Below are 15,942 nucleotides of genomic sequence, written 5' to 3' on the forward strand. Positions count from 1 at the left end.
ATAATAACAGTTATATTTTTTTAAATTTGTTTCTTAATTTGAGTTCAACTACTTTTTCTTAATTTGTCTCTATTTCTAGGTATGTGTTTTTATCTATGTTCACCAAATATACCAGCCAAGAAACAAAATTCAAGTGACAAACATTTTTTGTTTTGAATTGCATTGAGGCAAATAGGTTGCATTTGGATAATAGGACAATCGTGTACATTTCAAATACTCATACACATTAAACAACATCGATCGACAACATCCATGGAAACTATTATTGAAAAAAGAGAAAGTTCTAAAGGTAGAAATGAGTTTCAATAACAACTCATTTTATGGTTGGTTGGATAAAGGATTAGGTAATATAGCTTAAGCTGACCATTATTCTGGTACTGGCTAGCATTTTCTACTGCTTGACACATTTTGAGATTACAACTGATCTTCATTGTTGTGGTGATAAGAGGTTAATAGTTTAGTAACACTAACAAGGAATTCTTGAAAATCTTCATGTTCAGATGACTTCGTGAACTCTGGTTCTGATTCTCTTCTTTCGCAGTTGTCGACGAATCGTGTTCTCTTCTTCTGCAACTCATCCTTCACTTTCTGCAGAAGAGAAGAAATTAGCGAATGCACATTGAGATTTTAAATCTGAAATATGTCGTCAATTTACAGATTTGTTCCCGTTTTGTTTATAATAAGGTCGAAGGAGATGAGCAAATGTAGCTTCAGGTTCAGGGCATGACCGTGGTAGCAACCAACCCACTAGGAACCAGGCTGGTTAGGCCAATAGCTTGAGCAGCTCCTACTCAAGCACTAGTAATACTTAGCAGGTTGTATTGGAAATAATCACAAGAGCATCACATTTAGGATTCGATGCCGGGACCTTCCAAGTTCCACCTATCATACTACTTGAGTGTAAGCCGCCAAACTATAGCTCAACCCAAACAGTTGTTATCAGTCCACTAGCAGAACGTGAGCTCGTCAGTTATAATTTAGTTATACGCGTACGACCCTAAATATCCAAAACACATTGCTTTCACAAAAAATAAATGTAGTTCCGGAAAAGTCTCTTCACTATGGCTACCTAAATAGGCAACAATAAATGAGTTTCCTAGTTCCTACACCTGACACCTCTAATTGTTTGACATCGCCGTCGAAACATATGGATATTACAGAATCATTTACGAAGGAAGTGCTAGTCTAAGAATCATTGTTAAATGAAATCTTCTTCTATCTAAAGCATGAAAAATGCGGCAACCATTTCAACAAAATACTGTCGCATTAAGTAAAGTATTGACATGAAATAAACAAATGAATAGATTCTTAGGCTTTATTTGGGTGTCAACTTTCCTCACAGATTCTCAATCTTTCTTTCTTTTGACTATGTGGCCTTCCTTTTTCAACGCCTTTCTACGTTTCTAATATGCCTAAAACACTTACTTTCAATTTATTCTATAATTCTCGAACCATCTCTGTTGGTTTTGCATTAATTTGTCCCGTCGGTGCTACTCTCTTGGATACCCTTTCATGCGTCTACAGATTACTCACTTTTGAGCCTCTTCAAGATTAGTTTTATAGGCTTACTATTTGAATTCTCAAAGCTTATAACTTGATAGTGCATTTTCTTTCATTTAAACTATTATCGTTAGGAAATTTGAAGTATAAAGACTACTTGCAACCTTAACTTCAAACTAAATAATCATCGAAATGAATCAAAGATACTGAAATAACATATCGAACCTGCATTGATCGTAGATCAAACGAGGGAATTCCAATCTGCCCCACAGTTAATGAACCAAAGAAATTTCCTAACAATGCAGCATCTGGAACAGGTAAACTCAGTATAAGTCCAGCCACAAATCCCCCCAAGAAACTATCACCAGCACCAGTAGGATCAATCTGAACAGCTGGAAAGGGAGAAATTTGTAGTTTCCCCTCTTTTGAGTAAACCCTAGACCCATCTTTCCCATCTGTAACAACAACACAACACCATTTTCTTGCTTCTTCAATATCAATAAATGGAGCTTCTTCAGCTGAAGCTTTTAGAAATCCAATTCGTGGTAAAAGATGAGAAAACCCACTCTCTTTCAAACTTAATAGCTTTACTGTTCCATCAATTGGATCAAAATCCCTAATTAATGCTTGAATATCAACAAAAACAACATCACAAATTTCAATCATGCGTTCTAATGTTTCAGGTAAAATTTCACCTCCAACACCGACAGCTAAACCGAAATCAAATTGAGAGTGAGGAAGATCAGATGGGGAAATCGGATCACAAGCATGAATTCGTTTCAAAATTCTATCTTGATTTCCAACTTGATCTGGATTTGATGAGAAATGTGCATGAAAAACTGTCGTCATAGTTGATTCCAACGATATAGGTTGATGAGAAACAGAGTAGGCGAAATCAAAACCCACTTTTGAAACATAATCAGAAGTGATTGAGAGATTATCAAGAACATTAGATATGAAGGAAGACGCACCTCCGAGACTCTCTCCAATTATCCGATCATCTTTGATCAGAACGTCGTGACAATAATTTCCTACAACCAGAACTCTCCGATTCGTTAGTTCTGATTGTTTTTCTACTTCTCGCACCATGATCAGTATTAAGTTTAATTTCAGGTTTTTGATGTTCTTCGTTCGTTATATGTTGTGATATCATCAGTGATTATAGAAACTAGGGTTAGGATTCATGAAAAAGGAAAAGAGGAAATCTATTAGAGAGAGAGAGAGAGAAAAGTATGTAACAATTTGGAGGTTTATGAAGATGACGCGCGCCAATAAAATTGAGCTCCTACATGTTATTCTAAAGAGAGAGAGAGAGAGAGAGAGAGAAGTGAGGTTTCAAATATGTATGAAGGATTCAACAAAAAAAAAAATGTGTATGAAGGAAAAGATGGGTTCTTTGGTTGAGCAAATGAGATGAGAAGGGGGAGTGGAGAATCAGAATTTGGTTATTGGGAATTGGGAATTGGGAATTGGGAATTTTTAGATATGATCTTATGCTTTGATTTGCGAACCCCATTAGAAAGGATGGTTCATGGTTGTGACTTGTGACTTGTGACTTGTGACTTGTGAGTGGTGTTCATTTGGATTCTTTTGGTGCTCAATTTCTATTTGAGTTGACAAAAAATACACCCACAAACCAATTTTGACCTTCCCATTTATAGTTTTGAGTTTAATAACTACAAATTTAACTTGATGATAGGCCTAAGTTATACATAATATGTTTAACAACTATAAATAATTTACGTCCCAAAATAAAAAGATACGTGTTAAATTCAAAAGAATGAAGAAAGAGATATGAAAATAAACAACAAGAGAAGATTGCTCAGAGGAAGAAGGGAATTTGAAAGAGAGTCGTACATAAGAAAACCCCTCTCGCCCTTGTCAAGAAATGAAGAAGCTTGATCGATCAATCTCCGTTCAGTCTCTCAGTCTCTCTCTGCACCTTCTTCACGGCCATGAAGTGAACCAATAAATCAAACGATTGAACGAAGTCGGAAGATCCACATGACTTGAACTCATGACCTCTTTGTAAGTGGAATGCTACTGCAGAGTCCCCATCATATTCTATGGCCCCATAGGATTTCCGAAATGACTTTACAATGTGAAAAATTTATGTGGAAACTATCCTAGTCCAGTATATATAGAAGTTTATGCATACGTCCTTGAACATATTTGGAGTATAATGTAGTGAGGGAGGAATGTTGACGGTAACATCCATTCCAGAATCTTAAAGATGACAGAACCCTATTTCAACACTGTCAACAAATTTCTAAAGAAGTAAAAAAACATCACCACGAGCATGTTATACACATTAAAGACGAGATGTATACGTAGTAAATACACAATTAACATAATATTGAAACATGTAAGCAATACAAATCGAAACAAAAGGGAACAAGATAAGAATTTAGGTATGATCATACAACATCCAGAATCAATGGCCTCTATATACCATAGCTCCAGAAAGCCAAAGAACAGTTTCTTCAGTCGTCATCTTCTTCAGCGTCCTCGTCTTCTTCAACTTCTTCCACCTAAAAGTATCCAAACATCTATATTCAAGGAGAAGTTCTATTCATCCCTCCACTTTGGTCCCTCCTCCGATGTAGCGACATATCACTTGAGTGTGGAGCAATTGGAGAGAGAACAGTGAGAAAACATACTCCAGTGATAGGTTGCCACATCGGCGGAGGGTTGGGAGCAAGGGCGGAGCCAGGACTTGAACCCATACCGGACTAGTCTAAATTTTTTTCAAATCAAATTCTTCTTTACAATAAATATAGGTCGAGTTTTTCCTTCGTTTGGATATTTAGAGGATCTAGTGATCTACGGGCATACCATTTTTGGAGAAGGCCCAACTTAATTATCTTGACAATACCTAATACTTTACAAGAACACTTCGGATTATTAATCAGAAAAAGTGACAAAAGAAACATACAAATTTGCGAACTTTTAGACGGTTGCTACTGTAAGTACTCAAAATGGGTTAAAAAAAATACTCAAAATGGTTGAAATTGGCGGCAGCCAATACACATTATTAATCACAAAAAGTACTCAAGGATCAGATCACATAGGGTTTTCTATGGATGATTATTAATCAGAAAAAGTGTAAAAGTCAACAGTTGGTAGCCCAAGTGGTTCCAAGGTGTTGACATAAACTCCAGAAATCCCTGGAGGTCTCAGGTTCGAATCCCAGAGAAGGTGGAATCTTTGGTTATTTGATTTGGGATTATTAGGGTGTAAATAATGTAGTTGGGCTTTAGGCCATTGTCATGTTGGGCTATAGGCCCGGTTCTTGTTTCAGTTTGAGTGGGCAGTTATTGAGCGTATCACATCTTTGATGTATCAATGCCAAATGTAACGACATACGTAGATCGTAGTCGACTTCCAAAAAAAAAAAAAAAAAAAAGTGTAAAAGAATTCTTAGCCAAGTGTTTCTAGATTTAGGGTTTTATTTAAGCAATGAAGAAGAAGATCAGGATTCAAGTTGGAGAAGAAGAAATGTTGTCTTTCATGGATTTATTATTAATCAGAAACATATAGAGTTGCTAAAATCCTGTATGATCTAATGGTATACTTGAGTGTCAAATTTTCAGCAACTTTCTTTTGATTTACATCATTACATGTACTAATGGGGGTGATGGCACACAAAATTAGATAGATAGAGAGAGAGAGAGAAATTTTTCTCACAGAAGATAAAAGGCTGGAATCCAAGATCTACTTAGTTATTTCAGACTCATCATCAAAATTATAGACATAATAATGTTTTAAAGAAATATTACTAACCTAGATAGTAGATAATCAAGTCTGAATCACTGATTAGTTGATTTTGTTTTTATTTACAAAATAGAAGATGAAGAACCCTAGATTTCACTTTGAATCTTCAATTTATATAACCATTAGAAAGAGATGATAATGTTAGGGAAGCAGAGAAGGAGAAACTGATGAAGTTATGAAGATCTCTCGGTCACATTCTGTTGTGTAGTGATTTGGTCTCGTACAACTTTGTTAAAGTATCCCATATTTCTTTTGCTAACGTCTTCTCAGCTACACTTGATAATACTCCATCGGCTAGTGCTAGGTGTAGATTTGCAATAGCATTGCCATCTATCTCGTTCCACTTAGCGTCATCAAGCATATCAACCCGCCTATCTTCAATTGCCGCCAGACAATTATCTTTTCTCAAAATTGCCTTCATCTTCATTTTCCATAATGAGAAATTATTCCCATTGAATTTTTCTATATCGTACTTTGCCGCCATTATTTTGGTGTCTTCTTCCACTAACCAAACCGACAAGAACCTGGGCTCTGATACCACTGTTAGAAAGGTTGTGAGTCTTAGACACTCAATTACAACTAAAGTCGAATATCGAATAACACGAAGATGAACAACTTTGTAGATAGATTTATACTTAGAGATGAATTACTTACAACTTCTTCTCTCTCAATAAGGAGATAACAAGAGTTGATAGTATATCTCCTAGAATAAGAGAGAAGTTGTTCATAATTGTTATCTCCTTATTGAGAGAGAAGAAGTTGTAAGTAATTCATCTCTAAGTATAAATCTATCTACAAAGTTGTTCATCTTCGTGTTATTCGATATTCGACTTTAGTTGTAATTGAGTGTCTAAGACTCACAACCTTTCTAACAGTGGTATCAGAGCCCAGGTTCTTGTCGGTTTGGTTAGTGGAAGAAGACACCAAAATAATGGCGGCAAAGTACGATATAGAAAAATTCAATGGGAATAATTTCTCATTATGGAAAATGAAGATGAAGGCAATTTTGAGAAAAGATAATTATCTGGCGGCAATTGAAGATAGGCGGGTTGATATGCTTGATGACGCTAAGTGGAACGAGATAGATGGCAATGCTATTGCAAATCTACACCTAGCACTAGCCGATGGAGTATTATCAAGTGTAGCTGAGAAGACGTCAGCAAAAGAAATATGGGATACTTTAACAAAGTTGTACGAGACCAAATCACTACACAACAAAATCTTCTTGAAGAGAAGACTCTACACTCTTAGAATGATGGAGTCAACAACGGTAACAAACCACATCAACACCCTTAATACTTTATTTTCTCAACTTACATCTATAGGGCATAACATGGACACGGTTGAACGTGGGGAAATTCTACTTCAAAGTCTACCGGATTCATATGATCAACTCATCATCAATATTACCACCAATATAGAAGTTATGTCCTTTGATGATATTGCTGCTGCAGTTCTTGAAGAAGAAAATCGACGCAAAAACAAAGAAGATAGACAAGAAAGCTCACAACATGCTGAAGCTTTGACGATGATGAGAGGACGATCAATGGAACGTGGCTCAAGTGGGAGTCAAAAGCAGAGTAGATCAAAATCTAGGATTAAGAAGAATGTGAAGTGTCACTATTGTGGAAAGAAAGGGCATTACAAAAGGGAGTGTTGGAATTTCAAGAAGAAAGAAGGAAAAAGTCCTGAGCTGTCAAACGCTCAGGGTTGTGTAGCAGGTACCTCGGATGAAGGCGAAATTTTATACAGCGAGGCAACAACAGTTCATGAAGGCAGAAGAAATTTTGCTGAAGTTTGGCTAATGGATTCAGGAGCCACATGGCATATGACCCCTCGGAGAGAATGGTTCCATCAATATGAACCCACCTCTGGAGGATCTGTGTACATGGGAGATGATCATGTTGTGGAGATTGCTGGTATTGGGAGCATCAAATTGAAGATGTATGATGGTACCGTTCGCACTATCCAGGAGGTACGACATGTTAAAGGTTTGAAGAAAAATCTATTGTCTGTAGGACAATTAGATAGTCTCGGGTGTAAAACCCATATTGAAGGTGGGAAAATGAAGGTGATCAAAGGTGCACTTGTGATCATGAAAGTGGAAAAGATAGCTGCTAATATGTACATGCTTCAAGGAGAAACACAACAAGAGGGAGAAGTTTCAGTTGCATCAACAAGTTCGATAGAAGAGTCAACAAATTTTTGGCACCAAAAACTCGGTCACATATCAGAACAAGGTATGAAGATTCTCGTCGAACAAAACCTTCTTCCAGGGCTCAAAAATGTTTCTTTACCATTTTGTGAGCATTGTGTTACTAGTAAGCAGCACAGGTTAAAGTTCAGTAGTTCAAATGCTAGAAGCAAGACTATTTTAGAACTTGTTCACTCTGATGTGTGGCAATCACTGGTTATATCCCTAGGAGGTGCAAGATACTTTGTATCTTTTATTGATGATTACTCCAGGAGATGTTGGGTGTTTCCAATCAAGAGGAAGGCAGATGTATTTCTAGTTTTCAAAAGTTTCAAAACGCAAATAGAGCTTGAATCTGAGAAGAAGATCAAGTGTCTAAGGTCAGACAATGGAGGAGAATATACTGGTATTGAGTTTGATATCTTTTGTCAAGAAGAAGGCATCAAAAGGCAGTTCACAGTGGCGTACACTCCACAACAAAATGGAGTAGCAGAGCGGATGAACAGAACCTTGTTAGAAAGAACAAGAGCAATGTTGAGAGCTGCAGGAATGGACAAATCTTTTTGGGCGGAAGCAGTCAAGACCGCGTACTATGTGATCAATCGGTCTCCATCAACCGCAATTGATCTAAAGACGTCAGTGCAAATGTGGACAGGTAAACCAGCTGATTATTCTCGCTTACATATGTTTGGAAGTCCAGTGTACATGATGTACAACGCCCAAGAAACATCAAAGCTAGATTCGAAATCTAGAAGATGTATTTTCTTAGGGTATGCTGATGGTGTGAAGGGGTACCGCCTGTGGGATCCCACTGCCCACAAGGTAATAATCAGCAGGGACGTGATATTTTACAGAAGAGAAAGTACTTGCAAATGATAGCACTTCAAAGGAGAAACCAGAGACTAGTACACTTCATGTTAGAAATGAACAAGAAGATCAAAATTCTTCTGAAGCGGAATTAGAGCACGAAGAACAAAGAAGAAGCTGAGACTGAAACTCCACTAATTCGACAGTCAACTCGGGAGCGGAGAGAACCAGCTTGGCACTCAGATTATTTTATGGAAGGGAATATTGCATACTGTCTGCTAACTGAAGATGGAGAACCTTCAACTTATCATGAGGCTATAAAAGGTCAAGAAGCTTCTCTATGGATGGCAGCAATGCAAGAAGAAATAGAAGCTCTCCATAAAAATAATACATGGGATCTTGTTCATCTACCACAAGGAAGGAAAGCTATTGGAAACAAATGGGTCTTCAAGATCAAGCAAGATAGCAATGACCAAGTGGAGCGGTATCGTGCTAGATTAGTAGTAAAAGGGTTTGCTCAGAAAGAAGGTATCGACTTCAACGAGATATTCTCACCTGTTGTACGACTTACAACAGTTCGGGTAGTCCTGGCGATGTGTGCTACATATGACTTGTACTTAGAGCAGTTGGATGTTAAAACTGCATTTCTTCATGGAGAACTTGAAGAAGAAATTTATATGCTCCAACCAGAAGGTTTTGAAGAAAAAGATAACTCGGTTTGCAGGTTGAACAAATCTCTATACGGTCTCAAACAGGCGCCGAGATGTTGGTATAAGAGATTTGATTCCTTCATTACGAGCCTGGGATACAACAGACTTAATGCAGATCCTTGTACTTACAACAAGAGATTTGATGATGGTGATTTTATAATTTTGTTGTTGTATGTAGATGAAATGTTGGTTGCAGGCCCCAACAAAGATCGTATTGAAAATTTGAAGGCTCAAATGGCTAGGGAATTTGAAATGAAGGACTTGGGACCAGCAAACAAGATTCTAGGGATGCAAATTCACCGAGACAGAAGTAATAGGAAGATTTGGCTTTCTCAAGAAAACTACTTGAAGAAAATCTTGCGACGCTTCAATATGCAAGATAGTAAGTCAATCTCTACCCCTCTTCCTATTAGTTTCAAGTTATCTTCAAGTATGTGTCCTAGCAGTGAAGCAGAGAAGATGGAGATGTCTCGAGTACCGTATGCATCAGCAGTGGGTAGCCTAATGTTTGCCATGGTATGTACAAAACCGGACATTGCACAAGCAGTGGGAGCAGTTAGTCGGTACATGGCAAATCCTGGTAGAGAGCATTGGAATACGGTGAAGAGGATCCTGAGATATCTCAAGGGTACTTCAAATGCTGCATTATGTTATGGAGGACCAGACTTTCTTGTTAGAGGCTATGTTGATTCGGATTATGCAGGTGATCTTGATAAAAGCAAATCCACCACAGGGTATGTGTTTACTCTTTCTAGAGGAGCAGTAAGTTGGGTTTCAAAACTGCAGTCTATCGTGGCCACTTCTACGACGGAAGCAGAATACGTGGCAGCTACACAATCTAGCAAAGAGGCAATCTGGTTGCAAATGTTATTGGAGGAGCTTGGACACAAACAAAAGAAGGTAACTCTGTTTTGTGATAGTCAGAGCGCTTTGCACTTGGCAAAGAATCCAACATTTCACTCGAGGACGAAACACATACGATTTCAATATCACTTTGTTCGTGAGAAGGTGGAAGAAGGAAGCATTAGTATGGAGAAAATTCATACAAAAGAGAACCTAGCAGACATATTAACATAGCCAGTAGACAGTAACAAGTTTATATGGTGTCGATCCTTCATCGGCCTAGCAGAAAACGTGAGCAGCATAAGAGCAAAGTAGATGGATGGAGAAGTTACAAACAAAAGTAACTTTAAGTGGGAGAATGTTAGGAATGTAAAGATACTTTGTTTGAAGTTTGAGGTGGCATCAACAAGCTTGTGGTGTCAACTATCTGAGGTGTCAAACATCATGAGACACCCATGGTGAGTGAGACACCTAACCTAGGTGACAAGTCTCTTATCTTTTGAGGTGTCCATCTCTCAAGAGGACATCCAAGCTTAATGAAACACCTCATGTGGTGAGGTGTCTACACTATGTTTCTCCTCCAACACTATAAAAGGAGATGAAGAACTTCAATTGAAAATCATCCCATTCTCATCCCATCCATTCCATCTCATAAGCAAGCCAAGTGAAGAGAAAGTGAGTTAGTATTAGAAAGAGAGTTTAGTTTCTTCTAAATACATTGTCTTTCCTTTGGTAAAGAGAGAGTTGATAGTATATCTCCTAGAATAAGAAAGAAGTTGTTCATAATTGTTATCTCCTTATTGAGAGAGAAGAAGTTGTAAGTAATTCATCTCTAAGTATAAATTTATCTACAAAGTTGTTCATCTTCGTGTTATTCGATATTCGACTTTAGTTGTAATTGAGTGTCTAAGACTCACAACCTTTCTAACACATTCAAGATTTGATCTCTCTATCTTTCTCTCCGATTGGAATGAAGTCGCTCGCGGCTCTTTCTCTCTCTAGTTCTTCCTTCTTAGCCGAGATATGTAAAACAGAAAGAAAAAAGACCCCTGGCTTGCTTTACTAAATTGACCCTATCTCGTTGACAATTTAACGAAACTACCCCTGGCTTTAGCCAGGGATAGTCTACTGGTGGCTCCGCCCTTGGTTGGGAGAGGGACCAAAATGGAAGGATGAATAGAGTTTTTGATATTCAAGTACCCAAACATCTATAGTCAAGTACTTGAAGTAGAAAATAACCTTAACATGGAAGGTCAAGAAATTTACAAAAACATATTATCAAGATCTAATAGCTATTGAGTTTTGGTATTTTATTGGCACTTCACATTAAGTGAAGCAACCAAATGGCACAAAGCAATAAAAATGAGATCTCCGGATAACTACATCAACTTCATCATTCACCTCAGACTTATCGTCCCCCTCGTCCTCATCAACTATACTTTCTTGCAATTAAACAAACAGTTCATTAGCGAAAATTGTGAACCAATGAGCAAAATTGTTGTCTGAAGGAAAGACTTGCAATCTGACTTGTTTCTTGTTATAGGCAGCCGTAGTTTTTCATATTCTGACTTCCTTTTCATAGCTTTGGTTTCATATGGAGCTTTTTTTTTGTTGAAGGAAAAACACAAAAAAAAACAAACCAAAGCAATTACATCTTTAGCTCACACCTCATTCTCTCCATCGAATGCCACGTTCGACTGACCCCTTGTTTTCTACCCCACTTAGCTAAAGCGTCTGCTAAAATATTGATCTTTCTCGGGCCGTAGTGAAATTGTATTTGCTCGAAGTTGGTACAGAGGGCTCTGATGTGTTCCATGTGATGTAGAGACTGCCAGTTGATGTCCTTGTTTTTATCCTGAATATGGTTGATCAAATTGTTATTGTCGCTTTCAATAATGAGATGAGAAATATTTAGCTCCTCTGCCCATTGTACTGCTTTCAGGATAGCCAAACATTCACATTCCTCCGCCGTCTGTCCCCTAATGGTCTCTGCCTTAGCTATAATAAAGTCTCCATTCTCATCATGAATAATACAACCGATGCCTGCTGGATCTGTGTACTTGCTGAAGGATGCATCGACATTTATTTTGAGGAAGGATTGAGGTGGTGGCAGCCACTTTGGAGGGGTGGCCTTGATCTTTGGATTCCGTTCGTCGTGGATGCTTGTAGTATAACATTGAATCTTCCTAATAACCTGCATGGGCAAAATGTCTTTCTTTCCAAAACATTGATCACATCTTGCTTTCCAGATAAACCACATAATTTTGGCGAGGAACGCCGTGGTTGTTTCATCCAGAGAAGGCTAAAACATAATCCACTCTAGCACCGAAGCAACGCCATCGGTTCTAATGTTGAAATGAAACCAAATGGCTCTCGCAAAATTGCAATGTAGAAGTACATGAGTAAAAGTTTCCCGTTCTTCGCAGAACGCACATCGATAACTGTTTCCGATGTATTTACCGATTTTGTCTTTAACAGGAAGACTGTTAGTGCAGCACTTCCAGAGGAAGAGTTTAATTCTTGGTATGGTTCAAATGTTCCAGATAAAAAACCATTCAATATTATCAGAATCCCGATTGCCATTACTCAAATACCTGTACATAGATTTAATAGTGAAATTACCCGATTTGGTAAGAGGCCATACCATTGCGTCTTCCGCCGACGGGTGAAGGTTTATACTAAGGATAGCCCTGCAAATCTCCTCATTAAAGTATATCTGAAGCAGATCCGCGTTCCATGAATTGTTAGAAATCAAATGGTCCACCGTGTTGAAGGGACAGTTATTTAAGTTAGGTATAGGCGATTTATGATTAGGGATCCAGAAGTCATCCCAAATACTTATTTTTGTGCCTTTGTTAACATCCCAAAAGATAAGATTAGAGGTTTTGCCGATAGGCTCCGCCAGCGATTTCCAGACCCAAGAGTGGTTTTGTTTAGGTGAAGAGGGTTTGGCCGATTTAGGGAAATATTTGGCTTTGAGTAGTTGTGCCCAGGGCGCGTCAGGGAATTTTAGAAGACGCCACCCCAGTTTTCAAAGAAAAGCCTTGTTGTCAAGAAGAGGATTTCGAAGACCAAGACCTCCGAACTTACGAGGACGACAAATGGCAGCCCAGTTGGTGGTGTGAATGGATTTTGTTTTTCCCCACCAGAATGACCGTTGAATGGTCTCTATGCGATTGCTAATGCCTTTCGGAATGGCAAAGCATTGCATCTGGTATCGGGGAACCGCCGCGGTAATAGTCGAGATGACTACTGTGCGACCTGCTTGAGAGAGGAGATTAGTTTGCCACTTCTAGAGTTTATGCTGAATTTGGTCAAGCAGTGACTCAAAAGCTTGTTTTTTCTTGGCTCCAATGAAAAGTTTTGTACCCAAATACTTGTCAAGAGAAGAGGCCTGGTGCACTTTGAAGGATTTGGTGATCAAACGTTTGAATTTGGGGTGATTGTTTTTGGAGAAGAAGATAGTGGATTTGTTATAGTTAATGATTTGACCTGATTCAGACCCAAATAAAGTAAGAATGTTGATGAGATTGGTGATATTATCGAGGGTGTTCCGCCCAAAAATGATGCAGTCATCGGCAAACAGTAAGTGGTTAATAGAGAAGGAGGAACGAGGAATAGAGAAGCCGGTGAATTTGTGAGGGCTATCAGGGGAGTCCAGCAAACGACTCAGGCCTTCCATGGCTAAGGCGAAAAGGAACGGAGATAGAGGATCTCCTTGTCTTAAACCTCTAGAAACGTTAAAGGAAGGACCAGGTCTACCATTAATAAGCACAGCCATCGAAGAAGAAGAGATACATGAATGAATCAGCTTGATCCAATGGTTATCATAACCCAAATTAACCATGATGTCTTCAAGATAAGGCCATTCTACCCGATCGAAGGCTTTAGACATATCAAGTTTTAAACCAAAAAAGCCTTTAGATCCGCGCTTATTTTTGAAGGATTGGGATATTTCTTGGCTCATGATAATATTGTCGGTTATTTGGCGACCCGGAACATAAGCAGCTTGAAAGGGTGAAATAATATCCGGCAGAGTAGTTTTCAAACGATTAGACAAGATTTTGGTAATAATTTTATACGTGGTGTTAAGCAGGCTAATAGGTCTGAAGTCAGCAGTCGATTGAGGGGACTTGGTTTTGGGAATGAGACAGATATGAGTGTGATTAGTGGAGGGCGGAAGAAGGGAGGATTGAAAGAAGGATCTCACCATCTGGATAATATCCGTTTTCACCGTATCCCAATTGGATTGGTAAAAGAACGGGGGATAGCCGTCCGGCCCGGGGGCTGCCTCAGGTTTAAGGGAGAAAGTGGCAGTACGGATTTCCTCATCGTTGGGGGTAGCAGTGAGGATGGTATTTTGTGAAACTGAAATCTGGGTTGTGAACAGGTTTTTAATGATGCCTGGGGAAACTTGGGAGGTGGTGGAGGAGATATTCCTTAAGTTGAGAGTGAAGATATTGAATATTTCAGAGGTATCAGAACACCAAGAGTTGTCGTCTCTTTTAATAGACGAGATGTAGTTTTTCCGATTTCTGGTAATTGCCTTGGCATGAAAGTATTTAGTGTTTCTGTCACCCAACTGGACACGAGCCACCCTGGATTTTTCTTTCCAGATGCTCTTTTGAAGATTATAAACCTCTTCCAACTGGGATATAAGCTGAAGTAAGGTTTCAGGGTTTTGCGTGGACTGTATTAAGGACGTAAGATTTTTGATTTTTTGCTCGACATGACCAAAGACTTTCTTGTTCCATTGAGACAGCTTAATAGTCAGCTGATTAAGTTTTTGTTGGATGAGATAAGAGTTCACATTCCAGTTATCGAAGATAAAGTTTTTGCAGTCTGGGTGAGACATCCAGGTTCTAATGAATTTAAAAGGCTTGGTACCCAAAGAGGAAGGGGGGTTGGTAGAAAGTAAAATAGGAAGATGATCTGATCCCACCTCCTGGAGATGTCTATGAAGGATTTGAAGGAGATGGGACGTATCAGATGGGATACTAAATTGACACGGGAATCGAGGCATTGCACTTGTTCTAAGTCCAAGTGGGAGTCTGAAGGAGTTGAAGGAGATGTCCTTCGACCAAGGTGACAATGCGAACAATTTTTCGGATAGGACAATTGATGTGGAAGATCATCAAGTCCGATTGATTTAGGGATCGTAGAGTTGTAGCTAGAGACCAACTACGATCGTCGAATTACGAAGTAATTCGCGGCTAACTTCGATCGGATCCTACAACGGGTTACACATAAGAGTGACAAATTGATCTAGGATATGACTAGTGGGAGTGAGATATAATCATGGGAGTGTCCCATAAACATATCTCATAGGCCTAAAAAGGAATTAGGCAAAGATAGTACAAAAAGGCCAAAAACAGGGTTTTTGGGCCTAGACCGGTTCGGGTACTTCTAGGACTCGGATTGGGCTGAATTTTGGAGGGTTAGTTGCTGATATAATAAACATTATATCTGCCAATTTTCGTGGTGTTTGGACACCTCCTCCTTAGGGAATTGAGAAAATACCAATAGTTGCTATTTTCGACTATTTCCCTAAATCTTATTCTAAAGGGTGTTTTAGGAAACCTAAAAGGAGGTGGATTCTTATTAGGGTTCTATATAAACACTCTTAGGGCAGAGAATAAGGTGTGGAATTTCTCTCTAAGCTTTCTTACTCTACCACATCAAGTAGAGAGGAGAAAGTGAACTAATTCCCATTAACTATCTATCTAGTCAAAGAAGAAGGTGTTCTTCTTTCCAACCACCATTGGTGTGCTAGCTATACAACAAGGTGGGAGATCAAATTGATTGCTCGTGTCCCAAGTAGAGGAGCTACACTTGAAGCTCTTGGTCTTCTTCAATCAATTCAACTAGTTCGAGGGAAAAGCGATTAAGGTAATTTACTATCTCCATTAGTTTAATTACTAGTTTTGCATGTGATCCTGGGAATACTAGTGTAGGCATTAGATGTCTTATTTCCGCTATAAACACTAGTAGAAGGGTTTAAATCCCTACAGTGGCGTCAGAGCCTCTTGCTATTAACTAGTTTTTGCTAAGAATCGAACTAATTTATATGCTTGATAGTTTGAAAATTGAGTTTATAAAAGTATTTTAAAAGGT

At 38.6% G+C, this 15,942-nt stretch overlaps 1 protein-coding gene across 1 annotated transcript; it reads right to left on the reverse strand.

Moving 5' to 3' along the window:
• Nucleotides 1-130: 130 nt before the first annotated feature.
• On the reverse strand, nt 131-3,138 carry MIK (pfkB-like carbohydrate kinase family protein). Its single transcript, XM_086669276.1, has 2 exons — nt 1,726-3,138; nt 131-588 (listed from the first exon to the last, which is right to left on the reverse strand). Exons 1-2 carry the CDS (start codon nt 2,587-2,589, stop codon nt 415-417), a joined length of 1,038 nt encoding a protein of 345 aa, XP_086525402.1. The 5' UTR covers nt 2,590-3,138; the 3' UTR covers nt 131-414.
• Nucleotides 3,139-15,942: the final 12,804 nt, after the last annotated feature.

Source organism: Eschscholzia californica, unplaced genomic scaffold (genome assembly GCF_041429995.1).
Source record: "Eschscholzia californica isolate CP2 unplaced genomic scaffold, dmEscCali1.0.p SCAF_3, whole genome shotgun sequence".
NCBI classification, from domain to species: Eukaryota; Viridiplantae; Streptophyta; class Magnoliopsida; order Ranunculales; family Papaveraceae; genus Eschscholzia; species Eschscholzia californica.

Coding starts and splice junctions, on each gene's coding strand:
- MIK (XM_086669276.1), bottom strand. CDS start 2,589: ATGGTGCGAGAAGTAGAAAAACAATCAGAACTAACGAATCGGAGAGTT. Junction 589..1,725: donor TTGATCTACGATCAATGCAG/GTTCGATATGTT, acceptor TCTCTTCTGCAG/AAAGTGAAGGATGAGTTGCA.